We start from the raw sequence: 25,441 nt of genomic DNA on the forward strand, positions 1-25,441 counted from the left end.
CTTCCCAAGCCTCCATTTCAACCCATAGGAAATGGAAACAATTATGGTCTCTCTCACTGAGCATTGTTTTGATGGTTAAATGAGATCATCCATGTAGGGCCTTTAGTAGAGCGGGTGGAACATGGGGAGTGTTTAATCAAGAGTAATCTGAATTATTGTTAAGTGATAAATGGACAGTGATAGTGTATGATAAGAAAGGGGCCAGATTTTTTTTTTTTTTTTTAGATTTTATTTTTTTTTAGAGAGAGAACACAAATGGGAGAGAGGAGCAGAGAGAGAGGGAGAAGTAGTCTTCCTGCTGAGCAGGGAGCCCGATGTGGGGCTCCATCCCAGGATTCTGGCATCATGATCTGAGCCGAAGGCAGAGGCTTAACCCACTGAGCCACCCAGGTGCCCCAAAAGGGGCTGGATTTAGTGTTTCATTCTTTCAAGCTCTACTTCAGAAATTTGGTCTAGATTATTTTTAAATTACCTGTGGCTCTGAAAACCTGTATCTCTAGGGTTATTTGTTGGCACTATGCTTAAGTTGGTTTGGCTATTGCTTCCAGTTGGGAGTTACCCCTAAGCTGAGTTTCCAATGAAACAAGATAAAGGGTAAGGATGCCAAGTGTTGAATCCACGTGAAGCACCAAGGGCATGACACAAAGCCGAACCAGTCCCTGCAAGGCTGGGGAGTGAAGCCCTGAGAAGTTCTGCCATCGTCTCTCCCTAGCCCCACCCGAGGTGTAAATGCAGGGACTTCCTACACTTTTTCTCACATTCTTCACGGAACCCCATATCTGTCACAATCCAGCCTTCAGCCTTAAAACAACAATAGCCTTGAGACTGTGTCATCCACATCTAAGGCCTTCTGTCTGTCTGCTTATTAAAGCAACTCTTTTCTCAGTGATTTCTTAGTCAATCCCAATTGAACTGTCAACAAGATGTCCTATATGAGGTTCTAAGCAGAAAGGACAAAATCTCCCCAGACTTTCATTGGTAATAATTTTTTAATACCTGGCAAATGAAGACAGGGAGAGAGACCATGAGGGAGCCATCAGGGAGCATGGGAACCAGGCTTCAATAAATTAATCCAACAGATAGGCATACAATTAGGATCTGTGATAAGCAGCAAAGAAGGAGCCCCCAGCGAGGCCAGCCAGCCAGTGTGGGGCTCATAGAATGCCTAGACTCACACTCCAACCCACCAACCAGGCATCACACAGGTACCCTGCTAGCAAACAGAGTCCTATATCAGCCCCAGTGCAGATGTCTTGCTTGGGAAGGGGATAACTTGCCTCTTCAGCTGACTCCACTACTTCAAGGGCACACGTGGTTCTGTCTGTCTCTGTACTGTGCCCATGTGGATTTTCACAGATTGTATGGACCATACTCTAGATGTCAAAGCAAGAGAATGGGCTGCCATCCAGTCATCTCAGGCTCACATTCCCGGCTGAGAAGTTGGAGCTCAGACGAGCCAAAAAATAATTGTGAGCTTGTGAGTTCCTTCTTTCTCAGGGCTTTCTTTCCACTTCCATGAAACCATAACAGAAGGTGGCCCATTGGGTTGAGGAGCTGTCCAGAGTTGTAGGTTCCCAATTTTCCCATTTGGTGGGGAGCTGGCCAGAAAGACAGTCATAATGAACAGTAGTCAGCTCATGGGAGTTGAGAGAAAGTCGAAATTTACATCAAGTATGCGTTCCACAGAGTTCTCTCCTGGCCAAGGTCTCTCTTGGGGCCTGAGGAGGAGGAAGGCAAGGGATCCCTAAAGAGCCTGGGGGTACTTGGGTGTGCACTGGGACTGCCCTCAGTTCTGGGGAGGAACCATGGCAACATACATGTTGTTCCTCTTAACCATTGCGGGCCTGCAGAGAGACAGTGTGTTGCTTTTCACAAAAAATCACAGCATTGACTTTCAGTCCTTTGGGTGCCCACATTAGAATCATCATGTCCCAAAAGAGGCATTATCTTCTTCTTTATACAGCCTACCCCCTCTCCTAAAGCCCACTGCCCCGTCCCTGCTCCTTGCCTTGTTAATGGCATCACCTATGGCCCACACTAGAGACCCAAAGTCATACTTTTTCCTTTACATCTGGCTTGTGGAACTCTCCCACAATTATTTCCTTACCTTGGGTCCCCCACCCAGCTATGGGCTCCTCAGCTCCAGATGTCATCGTTCTTTCTATATCCTTGTGTCCGGCACAGTCCCTGAGACCTGGAAAGGGCTAATATTTATATTGGTTGACCAAAATCACCCAAGGTCAGGGGCACCTGGTGTGGTGAGTTAGGAAGCTGTGTTTGAGTTATCTCCCAGCAAAGTGGAATTTATAAGTGTGATGTTGGGGCACAACATCCCGGGGCCCCCTGTGCCAGCATCGGCCTCTACCAGAGGCCAGGAGGTCCACTTCCCAATCCACACTCTTCCCTCTCCAAAGCCATATCTGTTCCCAGCTGACCCTACATTAGGTGTGGCTCTAGGAGCACCGGTCAGAGCTGCCTGCTCGATCTACAGGTTAGGCCAGGTAGGAATTTTGCATCTTCCAAATCAAGGCCAAATCTGGTTCTCAGAAGTCTGTTTCCATAGATACTATGACTTTTCCTACGTAGCACTGAAATCCCAGAATCACAAGTCTCTTAGAAATTCAGAGATCACTGTGTCTTCTAGATAAGGAAAGTGAGAGCAAGGTGAAGTGGCTTGCCCTTGGCCCGACCTGGACTGAAGGGCAGGTTTCTTGGCTCACATGGGCCAGTTCTTGGTACCCGAGAGCAAGCATTGGCCAAATTTTCCTATAAAGGGTCACAGAGTAACTACTAAAATAATTAGGCTTTGTGGGCCGCACAGTCTCTGATGCAGCTACCTCACTCCATCCACTTAGTGTGAAAGCACCCATAGACAATATACAAATGAATGGGCTCAGCTGTGTTGCAACACAACTTTGTTGACACAAACAAACAGCAGGCTGGATTTGGCCCTCGAGCTGTGGTTTGCCCATTTCTGCTCCAGACCACATGCGGTCCACAACCAACAACAAGGGCATCCCCTATGTCAGCAATGCAGATCCTTGAGTCCTCAGGCAGGTCTGGTGAAGCCGGATCTACATTTTTACGAGACCCCCCCCCCCCCCCGGGGGATCCTATGTGTGCTGGAGTTTGAGAAGCAGGAAACTGGTGAGCCTGGTCACTCCCCCTAAGAATGCCAAGAAGAAACTTCATAGATTAGAAAAATGAGACCCAGGGAGATTTGTGGACCTGCCCGTGGTCATACAAATTGGTGGGTATGGGACTAGAGCCCAAGTCCTAGTATTTCAACATAGAATTCTTTCTGCACATGCCAGAGTACCCGCCCCAGTCTCCACCTTTCTGGCTGGCCCTGACCCAACTAAGTTCACCGGAAATTCAAGTAAAGTAGTCCCTCATCCTTCCTTGGCTGACTTCTGAATCTAGAGGGCTCTGACTCCAGCTGTGTCTCCTCCTCTTCCCCCAGCTCATCCCTGACCAAGACCTGGGAGGGGCTGGCGAGCTAGAATTGTGCCGCTGGAGGCGGCCCAGCATTGGCAGGGGCAGACTTGCTCACCCAGCTTCAGGCTGGAGTTAAACTTCAACTTAATTCCTGCCTTAAGAAGTTCGCTGCTCAAAATAGAAACCAGAGCTAATGAGCCCTTCATTTTTCACATGCAGAAGAAACTTCTGGGGTAGCTCTTTGGCAGGTCTAGACCTGTTAGATTTCTCCCCCTTGGCTTGCCCTCCCTTGGCCCACGCACCAGTCCCTATTTCTCTGTAGCAGCTTCTTAGTCATTCGATATCAGACGTCTGCTAAGACTCAATCCACAGCAAAATCCAGGCAGGCCACTCCACTCCACGTGGCCTGGACACTGGTGTTCTTCATCTGCTCCTAATTTGCGTAAGAAGTGTTTCATGTTCTTAACTAATCAATTAATATATATTGGGCTGTTTTTTACTGAGCACTTACTTATGGGCCAAGCCTGTTGCATATTTAACTACCAATATTCCTTGACTTACAATGGGGTTACTTCCTAGTAACACCATGAAAATACAGTAAGTTGAAAGTGTATTTACTATGCTTAACCTACCGAATATTGTAGCTTAGCATAACCTACCTTAAATGCGTGCATAACACATATGTTACCATACAATTGGGGGAAAATCCTCTAACACAAAGCCTATTTTACAATAAAGTGTTAAATAGCTCATGTAATATAGTGAATCCTGTGCTGAAACTGAAAAACCAGAATGGCTGTCTGCATAGCAGTCATCTGCCCCTTGATCACATGGCTGACTGGGAGCTGTGCTGTGCTATCCCTGCCCAGCAGCATGACACAGTATGGTACCGTGTATCCCTGACCTGGGAAAAGACCAAAATTCAAAATGTGAAGTATGGCTTCTACTGAGTATATTACTTTTGCATCACCATAAAGTCAAACAATTGTTAAGTTGGAAATGTTCTGTATTTAATCCACTTTATGGCTGAGGACTCTGAGGTTAATAGGGTCCCGTGGCCCACAGGACGGGACAGAGCATGGATTCAAACCTGCCTTCAAGGACTTGTAGGGCTCCAGGTGCTGTGGAGGACACAAGCAAGAGTGTGGGGGCTCCAGGAGCTCACAGTCTACCTACAGGAAATACATGGAGAGCAGTTCAGTTAATGCCGGTACCATAGATGAGCACCACGGAGTGGCAGAAGCAGAGTATCGTTAAGAGTGTGGGGAGCCAGACAAGGAGGGCTTTCCTTAAGAACTTGATCCCTGGCTGCCAGTACTATGCCCTGCACCCAGGAGGTGACCAGGAAGTATTTGATGTCTGAATGAATGAATGAATGAATGAGCGAGATACAGAATATGTATGTGCTGACAAGTGAAGCTGGCAAGGATTTGAAAAGACAGTGAGTGAGAGAAGGGGAGCATAGGTTAGAGCACCAGCATGCAGAGCTGACGGAAAGAAAGGCTGGAAAAGTAGAGATCTAGGAGTCGTGCGCCATGGGATTTGTCCATGATCCTCTAATAATAGGAAGAGAGGAAAAGGTGAAGGTGTTCAAGCCCAGAGCAATAAGATGGGAGACGAGTGTGCGGTTTGGGTTAGAGGACAGGGAAAGGGAAGGGCAGCAGGCGACAATGGAGAACAAAAGCCAGCAGGCAGTGGAGGGCAGAGGAAGGGGACGCTGCCCAGTGGGTGGTTCTGCCCTCCCCCACAAACCACCCAACAGCATCCCAGCTTCTACCCACATGCTCCGCCCTCCTGTCTGCCTCCACACCACACGGCTCCCTTGTTCGAGGAGCGGACGCCTTACACCGGAACCTGGGTCTTTTCCGCCTCCAGTGTGCCGCCTGCACCCTCCTCTTCCCATTTTCAGGCCACTTCGTCCAATACCGGTTACGCATCTCCTTGAATTTAGCACTAGATGCTAGAAATACTTTATACTCATCATCTCATTTTAATCCCCTGCAGCACCCTTGAGAAACACTTTATAATTAGAAAAACGAGGCTCAGGGAGGTTAATTGACCTGTCCGAGGCCACACTAATTGGTGGATCTGGGACTAGGGCCAAGTCCTGATATTGCAAACATGGCGTTCCCTCCATGTGCACCGCAGTACCGTGCCCCCCCCTCCCGCCCCAATCTCTGGCCAGTCCTGACCCAACAGCCAGAAACCGTCCCTCCTGATCGCAACTCTCTACTTTTGCCTTTCTGGGGCAGGTGGGTGGTGTGCACATCTCTCCGAGCTGTGATTAGCTTGGTGGGTGTAGATGTCTGCAATGTACCTTATTATATGTGTCATGCCTGAGAATCAGGTTTGAGTTGAGCTGGAAAATCTCACCACTAATTGATTTATTCTATTATATACACCATACCTGGAACCAAAGCTTCTCAAGCTCAGTGAGCAAAATAAAGCCAGCTAATATACCGGCAAAATACCAACAATAGCATTTCACATTCTAGCCGAGAAAGTCAGCATTCCATTTAATACGATCATGTAGCCAAGAAGTGTTCCCTGAGAGGAACCGAGGAGAGGCTCAGCCCCTCCATGCTCATTTCCTGGCCATTGGACATCCTATCACTCCTAGGTATTTTGTCTCTGCCTTGAGTTTTTTATTCCTAGTTTATTTTTGGAGTCAGACAAGCCTTGGTTTGAATTCCAGCTATCCCACCTGCCAGCTTTGTGCCATTAGGCAGAACTCCTCAAGCCCTCTGAGCCTCAAGAATTTTGGGGGGTTTTTGTTTGTTTGTTTTCTTTTGTTTGTTTTTTAATGTCAAGATAATAGTTTCCACCTAACAGAGTTGTCATGAGGGCTAAAAGCAATAACCTTTGTAAAGCTTTAGGCCTGGCCCAGAGTCTGTGCTCGCTATTTGTCATTCTCTTCATTTCTTCACTGGGACTATGCAGTCAAGATTCCCCGTATCTCCACTGCCTCCCAGGCCTTCTAAGACATTCTCACTCTTGGTTTTTCTTGGAGGCATAATGATGATGTCAGGCCCTCACTTCAGAGCCATTTCCAGGAGGCCATTTCTTCCTGAGAAATTTCCTGCCACACGACTTCCCCAGCACACTGCATCTCTCCTCCTCAAACACCCGACCCTTGGGCATAGAGGGGATTAGAAGCCTCCCTTCCACAAAAGACAGAGCTTTCATCAGAGCCCTGCCCAACCCAGGAAGAGAAAGTCACACAGAATGGAGGCCCCACTCTTTCCTCCCCACCTCACCACACAGCAGGATTTCAGGAGCCAACAACAATGGCTGTAAGGAACCCACCCTTGCTCTTTCTCTTGCCTCAGTGTAGGGTTGCATAGAATGTTCTGTCTTCTGCACAGTGTAAGGAATGGTAGGGGTTGCTGCCAGTCTGCACTTGACCCAGACAGTCAGGCAATCCGGTCTCTACTTCTGTAGGAGCAACTCAAACAGACTTGAAGGTTAGACTGCCCCCACCCAAGTCAGGGAGAATGGAGGCCTTGAGGAAGAACATGACTTGCCCGAGGTTACTCAACTGGACAGCCAGAGCAGAGACAAAAATCCCAGCTCCAAACCTGCTAGATCAACACATTCCCTTTCCCTCCAACCCTACAGTCTCTCCTCTTCAGAATGCAGAGGTTCTGGGCTGTTTCTCCTTCCTACCTGTTGTCATCTGGGATTATCAAGAGGCAGAGACCACTCAATACCCTCTCTTATGGGGCTTTACAGACCCTGGGGAGTAGAAGAAACCTGCAAGCCAGTATGATCACAGCAGGGCACAAAGGAAACGTCCCTAAAAGGAGGTGCCTAACTAGACCAGGGTGTCAAAATCATGCCTGGAATATCTCCAGATCCTCCTCGACTCTCGTTGCTCAGCCCAGGAACAATGGATCACCGTGGAATTGTATCTCTCTCTCTCTCACACACACACACACACACACACACTCACACACACATGTATACAGGAATTCAGGGAAAGGAAAAGAACTAAAGGAACCCTTTTCCAAATAAAATGCTGACCCTCCATCCTGCTTCAGATTTAAAGAAGTAGGAATAGGGATGCTACATTTGCCAGGAAGGGCAGTCATCCTAAAAGCTCAAGGTCACAGTATCTGGCCATCCTGCTATGTCTGCTTTTCTTCTCAGCATTTCATTCTTCCCTGATCTTCTCCTCCCTCTTTTCCTACCCACCCCGCCCCCACCATCCCTCTCCTCTTTTCTCTCTTTTTTTCCCCTCCTGTACCACCTGTTCTAGGTCACACTAATGATCACCTGCAGAGGGCCGCTCACTTATCGTGTCGCAAAGACAGGATATTCTGGAGATCCCCCTTCCCAAGGAACATAAAATCACAATAACTTCTACTAGTCCTTGAGGGCTTTCTGGGCAGGGCTCCTGATTGGTTCACTTCTAAACCTTACCATAAGCCTGCCAGTGAGTTATTATATCTCCATTTGCCAGATAATAGAAAGACTGGGGTGGGGGAGGATGCACCTGAATGGCTCAGTCAGTTGGGCATCTGACTCTTGACTCAGCTCAGGGTCATGGATTCAAGCCCCATGCTGTGCATGTTGCCCACTTCAAAAATAATAATAATAATAATAATAAGACTCGGGGAAGCAAAGTGACTTCTCCCAAGGTGATAAGACTACTGTGTGCCAAGCAGTAGTAGTTGATGTAAGTCTGTCCAGGGCCCATGCTCTGGGTCCCACAGCTTATCTCAGGAGCACATTCTTCACACTGAGTTTGCAGAATGCCAAGGAACAAGGCCTCCTGCCTGCTTGGTTTGCCGGCAAAGGTCTCTCTGCCTCTATCCTGTGTCTGAGCTTGGATCCCTAGGAAAAGCATTGGTCTTGGGTTATTCTTCTGGGTAGCTGTGGTTGGGATACCCGAGAGGCCAGCTGGGAACGTGCCTGGTGAAAATCCTGTTTGTCAGTACAGCCTTCCTTACTCACCCTTTTGTGCCCAAGGAAAGCCCAGAGCCCCTCCCCTCCAGAAAATCAAGAAAGAATCTTGTGGGATTCTCCATCTCTCCATACCCAGGCTATTTTGGGGATGCCAGGCTTCTGAGCTGGCTTTGAAGCTCTTTAGCCTGGAGCATTCTTTCATCTGTGCAGACCAGACCCAGTGGGGAGCCGAGGCGGTCTGCTCAGTGCCTGGCTTTGTGGGGCTCTGGATGCCTGAGCCACCGAGGGAACGTGGCCCATCTCCATGGAAATTTGGACCCAGGAGAAGGAGCCCAAGGTGACAGCTGCCACAGCCTTGGCAGGCCAAGTCTGAGAGAAGCCTGCCAGCTGCCACTCACCTATCTGGACCATGGGGACTGAACCTGGCCCCACCACAAGGCAGAGCTCCACTTGCATCCTTTCCTTCTGAGGATCGTAAGAAGGCCTACCAACCCCCTGCTCCCCTCCAGTGTAGGTCAGCTTCTCCCTAGAAGAGGGATAAGGAACATTTCTAATAGCTGTTCATAGAACACCTTCACATTCTTTAACTCTTTTGTCCTCAAAGTAACTTAAGAAGTAGGTTTTATTATTGTGCCTGTTATGGGGCAGGGACCTGAGGGGAGTTTTGTCATCTCCAAAATTCATATGTTGAAGCCCTTATCCTCTACCTCAGAATGTGACTGTGTTCAGAGATAGGGTCTTTGAAGAAGTGATCAAGATGGAATGAGGCAGTGAGGGTGGGCCCTAATCTAATCTTACTGGTCTCCTTTTAAGAAGAGATTTGGACACACACAGAGAAATGCCAGGGACACACAGCCTCCGAGGAAAGGCCATGTGAACAGGTGGCCAGGGGGTGGCCATATGCAGACCAAGGAGAGAGGCCTCAGGAAAGACTGAACCTGACAACACCTTGGTCTTAGCTGTCCAGCCAGTGCAACTGTGAGAAAATAAATTTGTGCTGTTTCAGGCCCCCCAGCCTCATGGGATTTTGTTACGGCAGGCTTAGCCAAATGACAGACTCGGAAAAGATGCAAAACCTGCCCTATATGGGCACAAGCTGTTGGCCCTAAACTCCAGACCTTGTACAGAGTTGCTCAGAAGCTGCCGTGAGCGCTATGACTCCTTATTTGTCTACCAGAGGCCATTTATCAAGTAGGGACAAATTCCTTTTTCATTTCTAATTAGTCAGACAGATACCCCTGCCAGGAAGACCTTCAGGTGAGCATCAGCTAACCAGTGTTCCCCACTGAGATGATAGGACTCCAACCCAAAGCAGGGACGCCCAACATCTCAGCTCACTCATGCCGCTAGAACCCAGGTAAGGGGACAGTGCCCACAGGCGTTCTAGGGTGTGGGGCTATATGGTGGGATGGTTCAGAAACTCTCTGGGTGTCATCATGTGGGGTTTCCACACGTCAGTTGGGGGTTGCTTGGTTCCCTGGGTTGGCCCATTGCTGTTCTCAGCCTAAATCTGGAGTATGACTGACTAAAGAGGAAACAGATAGGATTGGGGTTGAGAGTAGCAAGGCATCCTGCTAGGCTAAGGATCTCCCATGCTTCTCTATGGTACGCAAGCAAGGAGTTCAAATCACACCACTAATATATCCTGAGCTTCCTTTGCTTCTGAAATGATTGAATTTTCATTAGTGTGAACCAGAAGTCAAGATGAGGATGGTCATTAGAATTATGCATTGAGGGAGAGAGGCAATGGGCACATGGGTGGCTCAGTCGGTTAAGCGTCTGCCTTCAGCTCAGGTAATAGTGCCAGAGTCCTGGGACTTGGCCCCACGTGGGCCTCCCTGCTTGGTGGGGAGTCTGCTTCTCCCTGTCCCTCTGCTTCTGCACCCCACTCATGTTCTCTTTCTCTCAAATAAATAAATAAAATCTTTTTTTAAAAGAGAGAGAGGCAAAAACCAGAATGGGTCATCATATTACCTGCATGTCACCTGTTATATGCAGATTAATAAATTAATTCATGGAAAGCCTGCTACCAAGTTCAATCTAGGCAAGTAGTTATCATTATTATTATTATTATTATTATTATTCACTATCATTTTCCTCTTTCAGGTCAAACCTATTAATGTCTTTGGCACTAAAACATGTATCTTATACAGTTTATTCAACCAACATTTATTGGAAGCCGTCTGTATGCCAAGAGGTAGGCCAGTTGCTAGGGTTACAAAGATAAACAAAACAGAAAAGCGTCCCTACTTTCCGCTCTCACTGGAATTGGGAGAGTGATATGTTCAGAAACAGTTGTCTTTCTCAGAGATCCACTGTCTGAGCAAAGGACAAGGAAGAAGCACGGTGCTTCGGGTATCTCAGGAGGGTAAACAGGAGTTATCTAAGCAAAAGGACACCTGTGGAGGGAATGGGGCCAGCTACAGTAACTTCGCATTCTGTCCCTTGGGCTTCCAGGGCCCCTGAAGGGCCTGAAGGAGGGAGTGGACAGATCAGACATACCCCTTCACTATGAATGCTCTGCCAGCTTTACCTGTTAGCAGTGAGCTCCAAACCCACCTGCGGACAGTGGGCAGGACTAAAAAAATAAAAGCAAAAATGGGACCATTGAGATCAAAGTAGGAAAAGCAGAGAGAAGGAAGAGATAAGAGGAAGGAAAAACAAAACATTTAATGGAAAGCTCCTCTAATTTGTGGCCTCTGTGTGGAGGTGTGAAACTATGAGGACCACAGAAGATGTTTTAAAAAATTTAGCCTGAATACTGGCATTTGGGGACATTTGTACGCACAGCTCTAGGAAGGTAGCCAGCTGGATGACTGGGAGCTATCAGGTTGAATCTGGCAGAAAAGGAAAGTAAAACTAAGAGATTTTTAGTGCCCAGTCTATGCCAGACACTTTAGCATTCAGCTCTGCCATTTCGATCTCATAACCATACTTGGTTATTATTCCTAACTCCTAATTTTCAAGTGAAAAAGCCCTAGGTCAAAGTAATCAGGAAGTAACTTGTTTATCATCTTTTTCACTCCAACTCCTGCTATATATTTTGGGCAGTTCTATTGCCTACGGCTCAGGTTCTCAATCTTGAGCGTACCTCAGAATCTTCTAGAAGGCTTGTCAGAACACAGACTGCTGGGCCTAACCCCCAGAGTTTCTGATTCAGTAGATCTGGGGCGGGGCCCGAGGGTTTGTGTTTCTAACAAGTTCCTGGGTGACATTAATGCTGCTGCTACAAGACCTCACTCTGAGAAGTGATCCACCCAACATCCCAGCCCAGCGGTTCCCAAACTGTGCTGCCTTTTGGAATCGCCTGGGGATCTTTAAAAACAAGCACCGACACGTAGCTCCCAGGCCCACACATTCTGATGTAACTGGTATAGATGCAATCTGGGCATTGTTACGGGGAAAAACTCTCCAGGTGACCATAACCTGCAGCAAAGGATGGTGACCATTGACCTAGCCTCACTTCGCCTTGATGCTAACACCCATCGCCTCCCTCTTCTCCAGCTGCCCAGCACTGGGGCCATGGGAGGGACTTGGAATGTATGAGCACTGCTCACTGCATCTCTCCCAACCCTCCTCCTCCCACTGGCTCCCAAGACCTACTAGAACTCATTACACCTCTCGCCCCCTTCTCCCTTTCCTTTAGTCCTTCATCTCCTTCCTTATTCAAATAGACCCTGTGCCACAGCAAGTGTTACAGCCATCTCTTGCCCACCATCATGGCATCAACGCCCTTGTTCTTTCCTTGACAACACTTACCTGCAAAAGTTCGAGGATCTAAACCAAACTGTAGTGCAAAGAGGCTTCGCGAAGTTGATGGCGCTTGACCCGAGTCTTGATGAACAAGTAAAAGTGGAAGTGGGCATTTCAAGCAGGGGTACAGCATACACAGAGGCACAAAGGAGAGATTACCTGGAGATCTTCATGCTGTTGTCCTTGTCAGGCACAGGTACCTAGCCCTACAGTGTCAGGAAAAGGCAGCCTCTTGACAGATGGGGACAGGCCTTGGGGAATAAGCCAGGGAGTTTACATCAAGTTTACAAGCATGAAGAGCAGTCAGTTGATAGGGTTTTTTTAAAATGACTTTTAAATTATAACATTAATATGTACTTCTAGAAAACATGAAAAATGTAGAAAAGCATCAAGTAGAAAATAACAGTGGTCTCGAATCTAATGATCCAGAACTCAACACTGTTAGGATATTAAGGGAATTTATCCTTTTCTCCTATGCATATTCTTACTTAGCTGAGGACGTGCTGTGTATAAATAAGTGTGTATCTCACCTTCACACTTAACGTCATATACATAGTTAATGTTTTCGAAGTTTTGTAAATATCTTAATGACAGCGCAAAAGTCTATCGTCATGGATACTGTATACTTCATTCTCATACAGACGGAAATGAGGAAGGGGGGATGTCACTGCTATAAATGAGACAACAATGTTCATATTTGTGTGCACTTAGATCCTGTCAATGATTTCTTGTGATTGGTACCAAAAAAGAAATTAATGAATCAACAGTATGAAAATTGTAGACTCCCATTGTCAAAGTTTTTGCCAATTTACACTTTCATCATAGGTGTGAAAGAATGCACATTTCATCTTCTCTTGCCAGCACTTGGTGTTATGATTGGTGCCACTGAAGGATTTTTGGTATGAGGATGACATGAGCGGATCTGCATTTATAAAGTCACATGCCGGGGGCTGAGTCAAGCGGGCCAGATTGGAGCTGCCATGGCCGTCCTTGCTGTTCTTGCTTTGCTTCCACATTCTCCTTTTTTCCATTTTCCCATTCTTCATCTTTTTTTCCTCCGTAGAGAGTGTATATTAAATGTTCCCTGCCCACAAACACAAGGATTTTTACCAGGGGCAGAACTGAAAGGCCTCACTCTAGTGGTTGCGGCAAACCTGTGCCCAGCTCAGCGACCCTCTTCCTATAGGTGTCAAAAACAAACAAACAAACAAACATTCTAGACAATAATTCTCCTTATGTAGAATTTTTTTATGTTTTTCAAAGAATTTGCCAAGTGATTTATTGCTAAATTAGTTTCTTTCTGCATTCTGTGACCGTCCAACCCTACATATCATTCTGCCCCTGGAACATCTTTGTCCCTTCTCCTTCTGAACCCAGCATTTATCCTTCAAGACTTTCCTTAAAAGTCTGTGACATCTTCCTCCCTTACTTAGTCCTCCCATACTTACTCACGCCTCCCTGTCCTCACAGTTCAGTTATAGCATTTTCTACACCTACTACATTTTCTCCCTCTTGACCAAGAGTCCTTCAAGAGTAGAACATTTTGTATTCCCAGTTCTTATCTGGCACTCAGTTGCTACTCAGTAACTTATGAATGAATGAATGAATGAATTCCTATTTTACTAAGGTACATGAACATTCCAGCTTAAATACTAATGAGTTGAAAAGTGTAAAGAGCGACAATATGGAGGTGATGTGAATTGCCAAAACCATACTCTGAATCACTGGTACCAGGTAAAACAGACACCTGGTAGACCAGATGTCTTGATCCTGGATTCTAAGCTCTAAATATTAATTGTTCTGTGTGCTTGGATGTTGACTTGCACTCTATTCTTTTTCACTTTAAGTTCAAATTTAATTTATGCATAAGTATCTCTGTGCTAAAGGAAGTAAAGGGAATTAAGTAATGTCAATCCCAAAATGTGTATCAAAGAAAAACTACCATGGACTGTTTATGGGTATCACACAAAAGAAAAGACTTGTGGTCCCATAAGTTTGGGAAATAACATTAAATAGATTTCCTTATCTCAGAATCTCATGGGAGGCATTGTAAGAAAAGGAAAGAAAGATCAGCTAGGCAATGGTGGAGAAGTAGAAGAGCAGTCAAGTATTCCTCCAGTAGTAGACAAGTGTCATCCTAGCCTCTTTATGCCAGAGAAGATTCAGAGTACAATTTAAAAGCAGAACAGCAAAAAGTATACCACTATATCCTAGCCCCTTACTCTGCATTTATCTCCTCAGTCCCACATGTGTGTAAGCCTCTGCCCCCCACCCACCCACCATGTGGATGAGATCAGCCTTCATTACTTCTCTTCTAGAGCCAGGAAGCAAGGTAATGTGTGGGAAGTGATAGCTGCAAGGTAATGTGTGGGAAGTGATAACAACTTAAAGCCATTCAACAGGAAAATTTGTTAAAAGACCAAGACATTGTAAAAGCTGAAACACTTGAGTCTATTAAGTCCCCTGCTTCTTAGAACATTTTGTTACCAGGAAATGTTTCAAGGAGGGAAAACACTGAACTATAACAGCACTGTCAAATACTGAAGCCTGGTACAAAGAGCAACATTTTACAAGACATCTGTCTGTCTACCATTAGGGGAACCTCTGAAAAGTTCTGCTTCTTTTTCCTCCTACCCCAGTATAACTCCCCCACCTTCCTTGCCCTAGATACACTCCTCTGTTTCTCTCCTCCCTCCTCCTCCTTCCTCCCTTCCTCGCCCCTCTCTCATTCATAACCTGTGCTGATTTCACAGACACTGTTAAAATGGGACCGTAAGCTAAGACTACCCAATGGTTATTTAATGCTCTTTAGTAAGAAGGGAACTAATTAAATGACTAGAGGTTTAGATATTTGTTGTTTATTGGAGCCAAACTCTTTAAGAGAGCCTGGAGCGTTCTCCTAAACAAACACTGCTCTTTCACGGCCTCTTGGTCCAAGACCAAATGAGATGGAGAGTTTAAGAGAGTCTAAGAGACAGAGGAGACAGTATCTCTTCGTAGATATGGGGGGGAAAAAAAAAAGAAAGAGGAGGAGGAGGAGGAGAAGAAAAGGAAGGAGAAGAAAACAAGAAGGGGGAGGAGGAGTGGGGGGAGGGGGAGGAGAAAGAAGAAGAAGAAGAAGGGGGGGAGGGGAGGGGGAGGAGAAGGAGAAGGAGAATGGGAGTGTGAGTTGAAATAGAAAATACAGGGGAAAGCTTCTGTGTCTGTCACAGGAAGACCAGCGAGCACGGGTTGTCTATTGGCAGCTGCTGTCCATCAGTGATCATCAGGAGGTTGGATTGGAGCAGTGTTGACACATTTGTAGTCAGCCTCATGGTCTGCTTAACTCTTCATTAGAAATATGCCCATGGAGACAATGTTTTTAAACAATAGTCTTCTAAACAAAAAAGGAAAGACAAGCCCAAATATCTCCTTGGCAATCTTAACAAACACCATTACGCTATAACCAGGAGGCACCTTTGACAAAAACCGTCTATTAAATAAATAAAAGCATTAACTTTCTTGTTTGGGGATATTAGTAGGATGAAAAAAAAAAGGAAGCTTTAAAGAATCCGCCTTTTTGTTTTGTTTCTGTTTTAACTACTAAAGTTGTGTTGTAAAAGTGAGTCTTGTTCCCAGCATCAAACCTTGATCCTGCCATTTCACAAGAAATCGGGCAAGGGCAGCCCACAGGAACTCTGAACAAAAGATATCTTCCAGGTGCTGAATCAGGAGGAACTGCCACTGTGAGAGACCTTCGAGCCTATGGGACTCTGAGCCTGAGACTCATATTTTCTGTCCCACTTTTTCTACTGTGGACCCAAAATAATCTGGTGGAGGTGAAATATTCTCTTCCTTGGCTCAGATGAGGCACCTGGTGTCCTGAAAGAGGTTGGCTCACCACTGGCTTCCCACAGGCCAAATTTGAGGTTAATTGACCATCCGTCATCATCAGTAGGGCCATGATGTTGTTCCGACATTCAGAGAAAAGAAACTTGAACCAGCTACAGAGAAGGACTTCTGTCACCATCACTTCCTATCCTAAACCCAAACCCATGTGTCTTTAGCTGTACTGGGTGGGGGGGGGGGGGGAAGGGGGTTGAAAATCATTTCGGAAATAGCTGGTTCATCATTTGTTACTCTCCCTTTGAAGAAGCTTCTAGAATTGCCAACCTATTCATTGGACGCATATTAATGTTCTGAATGAAAACCTTTTTTTTTTTTTCCCATTAGAATTGGGTTTCTGTTCATGAAAAGTACATGTATTGACCTTTGGGGGAAATTCTGTATTCATAATTAGTTTGAAAATGCTGTTTGGTGGGAGATGAAAGGGTATCATTGACAGATCTCGGTTTCTGACCAAAACCAGCCTGAGGAACAGAGAGATGTGTATGCACTGCTTCTGTTTGTCTCACTCTGCAGACCTCAGTGACCAGCTCCTTGAAGTGGTGGGGTTAGAGGGAGCCATGGAGATGGGGCAGATCTACACTGGCCTGAAGAGTGCGGGCAGGAGGCTAGCCCAGTGCTCCTCTGTCACCATCAGGTATGTTTCCTCATTACCCAGCAGCCTCCAGGTCTTCTTTCCCCTCAGTGTTCTTACGGACAAGGACTAGGGAGCCATCTTTGGATTTCAGTGCAGGGAGAGTGCAGGACGGAAGCCTGATTAACTTTTATAAAGCATATCTTTAGAGACATTTAATTTCTCAAACCAGGTATAATACAACCATCTAAGACATCAACCATGACCTGTCTGTTATTCCCTTGTAATGAATTGGTGAAGTTCTCTAAATAGTATAAGATTATGAGGTCCAGAGAACCAGAGGTTCAACTCCTTGCCTTTTCTTTTCTTTTAAAATTCAGTTAACCAATATATAGTACCTCATTCATTTCAGATGTGGAGTTCAGTCATTAATCAGTTGCATGTGACACCCAGTGCTCATCACATCACATGCCCTCCTTAATGCCCATCCCCCAGTTATCCCATCCCCCCACCCCCCTCCCCTCCAGCAGCCCTCAGTTTGTTCCCTATAGATAACAGTCTCTCATGGTTTGTCTCCCTCTCTGATTTCTTCCCTTTCAGATTTCCCTCCCTCCCCCTACGATCCTCTGCTCAGTGTTGCCTTTCTTATCTTTACAAATTAAGATGCTAGATGTATGCCAGGGGTTACACGGTGACAGAAACCAGGTTCTCTGCTCACTCTTTCTTGGATAGTGGCCTTAGAAATACTATGTCCTGTGTGCCTTTGTAGAGCCAAGCCATCAACATCAGCCCGTCTGTCATAATTGCCTAAGAGGGCGATGCTTCTTCAAGGTGGGGCCGTCACAGGTCTGTCACTACAGACTGCTGGAAAGATTCAGTCTAAGAGGGCATCCTCTGATTTTGGTTGCTTCTGTTTAGTCAATAAAACTCATCAGATTCTTCTCCACCTGGTTATTTGAGAAGTCTTTATTCCCTTCCTTTTCCCCATTCAATTTTTACAGTTCAAAGCTTTTAGTGTGCCGTAGGGATCTCCTTGAAGGGCCAGAGTATGCAGATTTCCCAAAAATATTTGACCACAGAACTCTTTCCTCCCAAAACCCCTTGGGTGAGTGTCCTCAGCACACTTTTAAGAAAGTGCTGCTCTAGGCACTAACCAGTATCTTTCAGAAAGATCCCCAGAGCTGGTTCCCTGACATCCCTTAGCTGAAGTCTATCCCACTAACCCGTTTCTTCATTCCCTTCCTGTATCTCCTTTGTCTTTTCCATTATTACTCAGAGCTGTGCTTGTTTTCTCTCTGGGCTGTTGTTGTGCTGGGCACCTGTTTTCCACATTAATCTCCATACTCCCTTCCTTGTCTATCCTCCATGACTCTGGCACTGAGAAGGTCCAGTCTGTTTGCACAGCCAAGCCATAACTGACACAGATCACGAGAACATAACATCTTAGTCCCCGGGGAATCAAAAAAGCCACGTGTCAGAGGGAGGACTTTTTCTTCACATTCAGTAGACCTATTTTCAGATAGAATGGAGGGGGGGGTCCAAGATCCCCATCCTCCTGGGCATTTCCCAAACACCCTCCTCAGCCCCAAGAACCAAAATGCCACTCTCTCTGCTTACGATCAGTTTTATTATTAGGCTTATTATTTTTTATTATTAAATATTCTCGAGATGAGTCAGACAGTGATCGACATTGACACATAGCCTGTGTTCCTCGTTTTATCATTTCAAAAGCAGGGCCGATGCCAAACCCAGGTGACAGCTTCCCAGCCAGTGGGTGGCAACTGTTTGTTCCCTGCTGGCCCAGACCAGAGGCTTCCGAAAGGACTTTCCTTTTCTCCCAAAGGCAATAGAGAACAAATTCACAACTCTTCCCCAGAAGGAAGTCTAAAGACCTCATCTCTCTCCTTCTAAGAATCCGTATGGCGGAGAGGCCTTGTCCCCGACGAGAAAGCAACACTGTCTTCTCTCCTCTCCTCCTACCATGGGGATGGTATTCACAATGACCCCCTTTCCCAGCTAAGCCAAGTTCATAGTCCATGCAACCACGGAGTGCCCTGCTGTTCAAGACATGAATGAGAGGATAGTTAGGAGCGGGGGCAAGGCAAACACACTCAGACCTGAGCAGTACCTTGCATAAGTTAGAGACATTACTTCATTGACATGGTGCAACCTCTCAGTCAACAGGGAGACCAGGCCTTTTCCCATTTCATAACCTTTCCCGTTTCACTGTGGAGTTTCTGGCACAGTCTGCAGGCCCTCCGGCTGGTTGTTAACTGAGGGTCTGCTCAGCACCGGCGTTGCCATCCCTGTTGCCGCTGTTTCCCAAACTTCCAGCAGTGGACCTCCCTCCTCACAGCTCACCCGGGACAGTGTTTCTCAAAGTTGGGTCTGAACACCAAAGCAACAGAATTGCCCATAGCCTGAGTTGTGACCTCAAGACCTGCCTGGTCAGAATTCCCAAGGTGGGCTCAGAAATCTGTTTTTAACAAGCCCTCCAGGGGAGTCTTAGGGAACCACTCCGAGGTGGGCAGAGGAGGTCCTCCCACTTCTGTCTCCTTTGGGGGGACCACCCAAAATCTTGGGTGGGCCAAATTCTTGGCCTCCAGAAGTGTCGGAGTTCACTGTGTTCTCTCGGTGCTTGGTATTGCAGGACAAACAAGCTGCTGCCAATGCAAGTGGACGGGGAGCCCTGGATGCAACCCCCTTGCACGGTGAGTGCCGCCAATCTTTGGGCCAAGGGTTAGAAGCTTTATCTTGGGCCCCTGTGGGGGCACTGGCAGTGGGAAACCGCTGACTCTCAGAGTTGCCTGGCATTTGGGGAAATCATCCAGTGCCGCCTGTTTTCTACTTTATTCATCCACCCTTTCACGTCCCTGCTGAGACTTCATAGAGCACCCACTCTGTGCCAGGCACCGCGAGGTACCAGTTCCCAAACCCAATGAGACAAAGACCTGTCCCCTAAAGTGCTCAACGTACAGCTGGCGAATTCCAAGACTTCTCTGCAATATCCTTGGGCATCTCCTCTTGAGTCATTGCAATGGCAAAGAACTTGGCCCCCCAGAAGGAAATCTGCTGTGTTGATGAATACGTCTAATTGTTAGAAAGCATCTCTTTGTGTAGAAGCCAAATCGGTACCCTGGCCCTGGAACTTCTGCCCAGGCACTGTGACCCCCGGAGCCCAGGGGTTATTGCGGGTTATTGTTACACACACACTTCACCACCAAGGCATGGACCTGAACTCCCCTCTGCAAGGGGAGACGCCGAGTTCTTGCTTGTATGGAACAGGGGCACAATGATACTTGCTGAACAGTGAGTAAATGCTGAACAAATGAGCAAACAAAAGAAAGGGAACATCCTCCTTCCCTGACTTACCATACCTACAGCAGCCCTCCATTTAGCACAATGACGGGGCCAGGCGTCCTTCCTGCTTAGCTAGAAATCCAGCTAAAAACTCAGTGGTAAAGAGAAACACTGTCTCAGTGTTCGGGGCCAGGGTGCTCCCTAGGCCATTACATTAATATCCCTTCAATACTGTGGTCACTGTGCAAACCTCCAGAGGCAAAGGCAATGTTTCTAAGCTCCCTCACTTGTGGAGTATTCAAATATCTCAAGAACCTGCTATTTTGAGCCCTCGGAACACCAAGTTTTCTTCTACTAGAGGAAGGGTTTGCATGAGATTTCTACCAGGCCTGAATCGTAGATGTGTTTCCATCACTCTTGGGTCCATGTGACTTCTGTAGATTATAAAACTGGCCCCTAGAGACAGACTCTAGGGATGGCAACTTCTATAAAGGGTATCAAAAGCAGAGATTTTTCTGCAAAACCTTACCTCAATCTTCTGGCTTCTATGAAGACTAAGAAAAAGATGAAAACACACTACAGCAAAAACTAATAATAGCTTACCACTTTGTTAGAATTAGAAAGGATGGAGGAAATTTCTACTACTTATAATTTCGATGGAGCTAAATTGAGAAAAATCTATCCAAACTCCTCTTGTCTTCTAAAAAAAGGCTGGAAGAAATCAAATCCTCTCCCACCTGGCTCAGCAAGATCTGGAAACTGGATTGCCATTTCTCTTTGTGCAAGGACTTGGTTTTTGAAACAGCCCAATGCTTCTCCGGTCCCCACCCTGACCCTCTCTCCGGACCCACCCTTCAAAGATTTCAGTTCAGTGGGACAACACGAGATGTGACCCAGTGACCTTAAGACACAGTCTGAAGATAGCCGCATGTAAAGATATAGGCGTCTGTTCAGGCTCCCATCACAGAAAATCACAGATTGGGCATCTTCAATGACGGAAATGTATTACTGTCCCACCGGGATGCTGGAAGTCTAAGACCAATGTGCTGGCGGGGTTGTCGTGGTATGGCTTTTCTCCCTCACTTGCAGACAGCTGCCTTCTCTCCGTGTCCTCACATGGCTTTTTCTCTGTGCGTGCACACTCCTGGTGTCTCTTCTTATAATAAGGATGCCAGCCCTCATGGTGTAGGTCCCCATCTTTCTGACTTTATCTGCCCTTACTTACTCCTTAAAGGTCCGTGTCCAAATATAGGCGCAGTAGGGGTTAAAACTTCCACTAGGAATTTGGGGGAAACATAATTCAGTGCATAACAGAAAGTCACCTTCAGCTTGCAATAGTGAAAACGAAAGTACCCTTTCTGAAACATTTTCCTGAAGACATACATCAGCTGGGAAGTAATTCTGAATGAAAGGTTTAATGACAGGACATCGTGACACAAAACAACTTTTGGTAAAAATTGAAACCAGTTAAATTAGAATGAAGGAATGCGGGAGGCATAGTAAAAAAAAAATAATAATAAGTAAAATTTTAAAAAAATAAATAATTTTTAACAATTTAAAATAAGAGGGGATAGTAAAAATATAGTGAAATTTTTCATTGTCTGTCTTTACTTTGATAATGAAAAGCATAAACCAGAAGAAAATTTGAATAATTAGATAATCACTAGTGAAATAAAAGACAGGGTGCACACCTTTCAAATCTTGGAGGCTTTAAATTTCATGAACCCTATCAATGTCAAACCAGATAGAAAGCAAATCACAAGCAAACATTTTAATTTTTTCAAGTTTTCGTTTTAATTCCAGTTAGGTAACATACAATGTTATATTAGTTTCAGCTGTACAATATAGTGACTTGACAATTTCATACACCACCCTAACAATAACAAACAAACTTTAAATAAAAATGTTCAGGTAAGATGAAAGAGGTTAAGGCTAAATATATCAATAGTGACCCCCAAAATGTGCTAAAATTCCCTGTTAAAAGCACAGTACTCTCATATTGGGTTAAAAATTAAAATCCAATGATGTGTTTCTTGTAAGAGAAGCAAAGGACATATATATCTTTTTATTTTATTTTTTTATCAAGCATAGAGAAATCAAAAGTAAAAAATGATATGATTAATTACATTAATTTTAGGCAAACTAACCTTCCAGCATGCCAAAAGCATGGCGTGGAATAAGAAGGTCACTTTTCATTTGATAACAGGTACACTCATTTCTGAGATGTAGTAGTCAATAAAATTATAGGTGTGCAATAACAGAATCAAAATATATACTGGGAAAAACAGGATGAATATATATTCTGGGGGAAAAAATAGATATAAAAGATGAAGTTGACATAGATACAAGTGTTGAGAGGCTTTAAAATATTTCTTTCTGCCTTTGAGGTCAAGAAGCAAAAATAAACAAAATCACAACATGGATAAGATAACTCTATAACCTATAAACAAATTAAATATCTCAGTTTTTTTCAAGGATCCAGAGCGTATTTACTAAAATAGATCTTAAACTAGTTCACAAAGAAGAAAATCTATATAAAGCCAGAGGGGAAAATCATAAAGGTTATTTTATTTGATCATAAGGCAACAAACCCAGAAATTAATAGTAGAAGGTTAAATGAATAAACAAGCAGAATCCAATCACTTGGAGGTTTTTAAATCTCCTAAAGAATAGTAGATTCAAAGGGAGATCAAAACCACCATCGCAGACTATTCCAAAAATAATAAAAATCAGAAGGTTCTCATTGAAAAACTGCAGAATATATCCTGAACTGTATTTGGAAGTAAATTCAAAGTGTCATATACTTTCATCATTTAAAAAGGGGAAACAAGTAATGAATAATTGCAAAATTAGAAGAACAACATTAAAACAAACAGGAGAAGCAGAAGGAGGAAAATGGTAAGACTAAGAGAAGAAATTACATAATTAGGAAGCAGGAAAATCGAGAACCTGTTTTTTAAATATGTCAAATATTTAAAAGCCTAATTTTAAAAACAAAAAAATAAAGATCAGAGACCTTAAAACATAAAATATATATACTGTAATAAAATATAAGTATAAATGTGATGGTTTCATTTAATTATAAGACATATCTTGATTCTAACTTGACCATCTCATGAAAATTCTAGGTAACTTCTAATGAAAGAGAAAATACCTTCAAGGAATTACATCCAAAATGATCTTAAAACAGATGGTGAACTGGTGAGTTCTTCCATACTATTGGGAAATAAATATTCATATAAACACTTCTGAATTATAAACAAAAAAAGGAAGGAACCTGATCCATTTCATGAAATTAGGACAGCTACAAAAACTGAATAGAAATTATCATTTTTTTAAAAGATTTGTTCATTTATCTTGGAGAGATAAAGCATGAGCAGAGAGAGAGGGAGAGGAAGAGAGTCTCAAGCAGACTCCATGCTGAGCATGCAGTCTAACCCAGGCCTCAGTTCACAACCCAGAAATCATGACCTGAGGCAAAATCAGGAGTCTGATGCTTAACTAGCTGAGCCACCCAGGTGCTCCTATTTTTTTTTTTTTAAGATTTTATTTATTTATTTTGAGAGCAGGAAGATGGGCACAGGGAGAGAGAGAGAGAGAGAGAGAGAGAGAATCTCTAGCAGACTCCCCACTGAGTGTGGAGCCTGACACGGGATTCAGCCTCATGACCTTCAGATCATGACCTGAGCAGAAACCAAGAATGAGACACTTAACTAACGGAGCCACCCTGGTACCCCAAAATTGTGATTTTTAAAGAAAAAAACTCTTAGGACACTAAAACCAGAAAAATACTCAAAATATCCCTCAAAATAAGAAAAAAAAAAGTATCCTAAGCAAATAATAAATATTTTATTTAATACTAAAACACTAGCAGAATTCTCATTAAAATCCTGGGCCAGACCTGTACGCTAATACCATTTGTAAGTTTTAGCCAATGCAATATAAGCTACACAGAAAAAAAAAAAATGTAGCCATTTGGAAAAGAGTCAAAACTGTCATTATTTGCAGATACTATGATTATGTATATAGAAAGCTAATGAAATCAACTGAAAACTCCAAAGATTAAATTATTTCAGTGAAACTCTATAGAAAGATAGACAGAAGTTAATAGCCTTTGTATATTTCAGCACTAACTAATCAGAAGAAGATAATAGAAAAAATTAAAGTATCATAATAGGAACAATCAAAACCAAAATATTAAACTGAATTATGAAGAAAAAATTTAAACTAATAAGACTTAACCAATATAATATAAATATATATATATATATATATATGAATTTTATAACATCCCATGTTTCTAAATAGGGATCTCAACCAAATACCCAATGCAATTATTTTTTTAACTTGACAAAACAATGCAATAGTTAAGGTGTTTTATGAAAGAGCTGTGAGGAAGGACTTACCACAAGGTATTAAAATAGAGAGCCATAATACTTGGCATGATATTGAATAGATAAATCAGTAGTACAGAAGAGAGCCCTAAGAAATCCTAGTCTACATAAAGCCTATTAAAAAAGAAGAAAGAACACAAGTTAATTTGAAAAGAATAGGCTCTTTAATGTAGAGTGTCAAAGCAATTGCCAATTTGGGAAAATGTCATTATATACCGAAACCTCTTACCTCAAACTATACTCCAAAAACAAAATCAGAAATGAATTATTTAACAATTAATTAATTAAAAATTAGGACTACCTAGGGGGGAACATAGATGACTATAATCACACTGTGAGCTTGCACTTTCTGAGAAAAAGGTGACATATTTGACTGCTAGCACATTGAAGTCTACAAGTCAAGAATCAATGTAGAAATTGTAAAGGCCAAGGTCAAGATGTGTGCAACAGCTATCTCAGAGAACAGGTTCATTCCCACAGTGTCTAAAGAGCTCTTAGACACCAGGAGAAGAGGCAACAATGCAAGAGTGAGCAGACAGTTCACCGAAGTAATACCGTGGACATCCAAAGCCATGAAATATTACTTAATATCTTAAGTTAAGGAAAAAGGGGGAAAGAAATTTCAGATTGAAATCGTGAGAAAACCATGCCATGTTTCCCTTGTCAAAGTAGCATAATTTCTTTTCCTTTTTAAAATAATATTCATTGCTGTCAAGGTGTATAAGTGGTGAGATAAGTGTATAAACCAAAGGGGCACCTGGGTGGCTCAGTCGGTTGAGCCTCTGACTCTTGATTTCGGCTATGGTCGTGATCTCGGGTCCTGATTCCGGGGTCCCACCTGAGGCTCTGCGCTCAGCAGGAAGTCTGCTTGGGATTCTTTCCTTCTGCCCCTCCCACAACTCGCATGTGTTCGCGTACTTGCTCTCTCACTCTCTCTCTCAAATAAGTAAGTTTAAAAAAAAATAATAATAATAAGGTACAACCAGAAAGCCATTCTGGATAACAGTGGGAGCCATATATCAAGAAGAACCTTACAAATATTAATATACGTTGATCCAGCTCATTTCCTTTGACCCTTAAAATTTTGTTCTTTTAGAAATTTATTTTAAATAAAATATAGGTTATCAGTGAAAAAAAAATGGCAGAAAAAAAGTCAACATTTAAGGAAAGGGTTAAGTAAGCTATGTGA

General features: G+C 44.2%; 1 protein-coding gene across 5 annotated transcripts in view; it reads left to right on the plus strand.

Moving 5' to 3' along the window:
* The window catches only part of DGKG (diacylglycerol kinase gamma), a 197,322-nt gene that overhangs the window by 166,667 nt on the left and 5,214 nt on the right, over positions 1-25,441 (plus strand). For 4 of the 5 annotated variants that reach the window (XM_032338301.1, XM_032338304.1, XM_032338312.1 and 1 more), the window contains 2 exons: positions 16,501-16,621; positions 19,209-19,269. In XM_032338301.1, coding sequence (XP_032194192.1) covers positions 16,501-16,621; positions 19,209-19,269 — 182 coding nt within the window. Of the gene's footprint in view, positions 1-5,866; positions 5,909-16,500; positions 16,622-19,208; positions 19,270-25,441 lie in introns of those variants that run through there. The other variant, XM_032338313.1, reaches the window with a different exon arrangement.

The sequence above is a fragment of the Mustela erminea genome, chromosome 1, assembly GCF_009829155.1.
Source record: "Mustela erminea isolate mMusErm1 chromosome 1, mMusErm1.Pri, whole genome shotgun sequence".
NCBI classification, from domain to species: domain Eukaryota; kingdom Metazoa; phylum Chordata; class Mammalia; order Carnivora; family Mustelidae; genus Mustela; species Mustela erminea.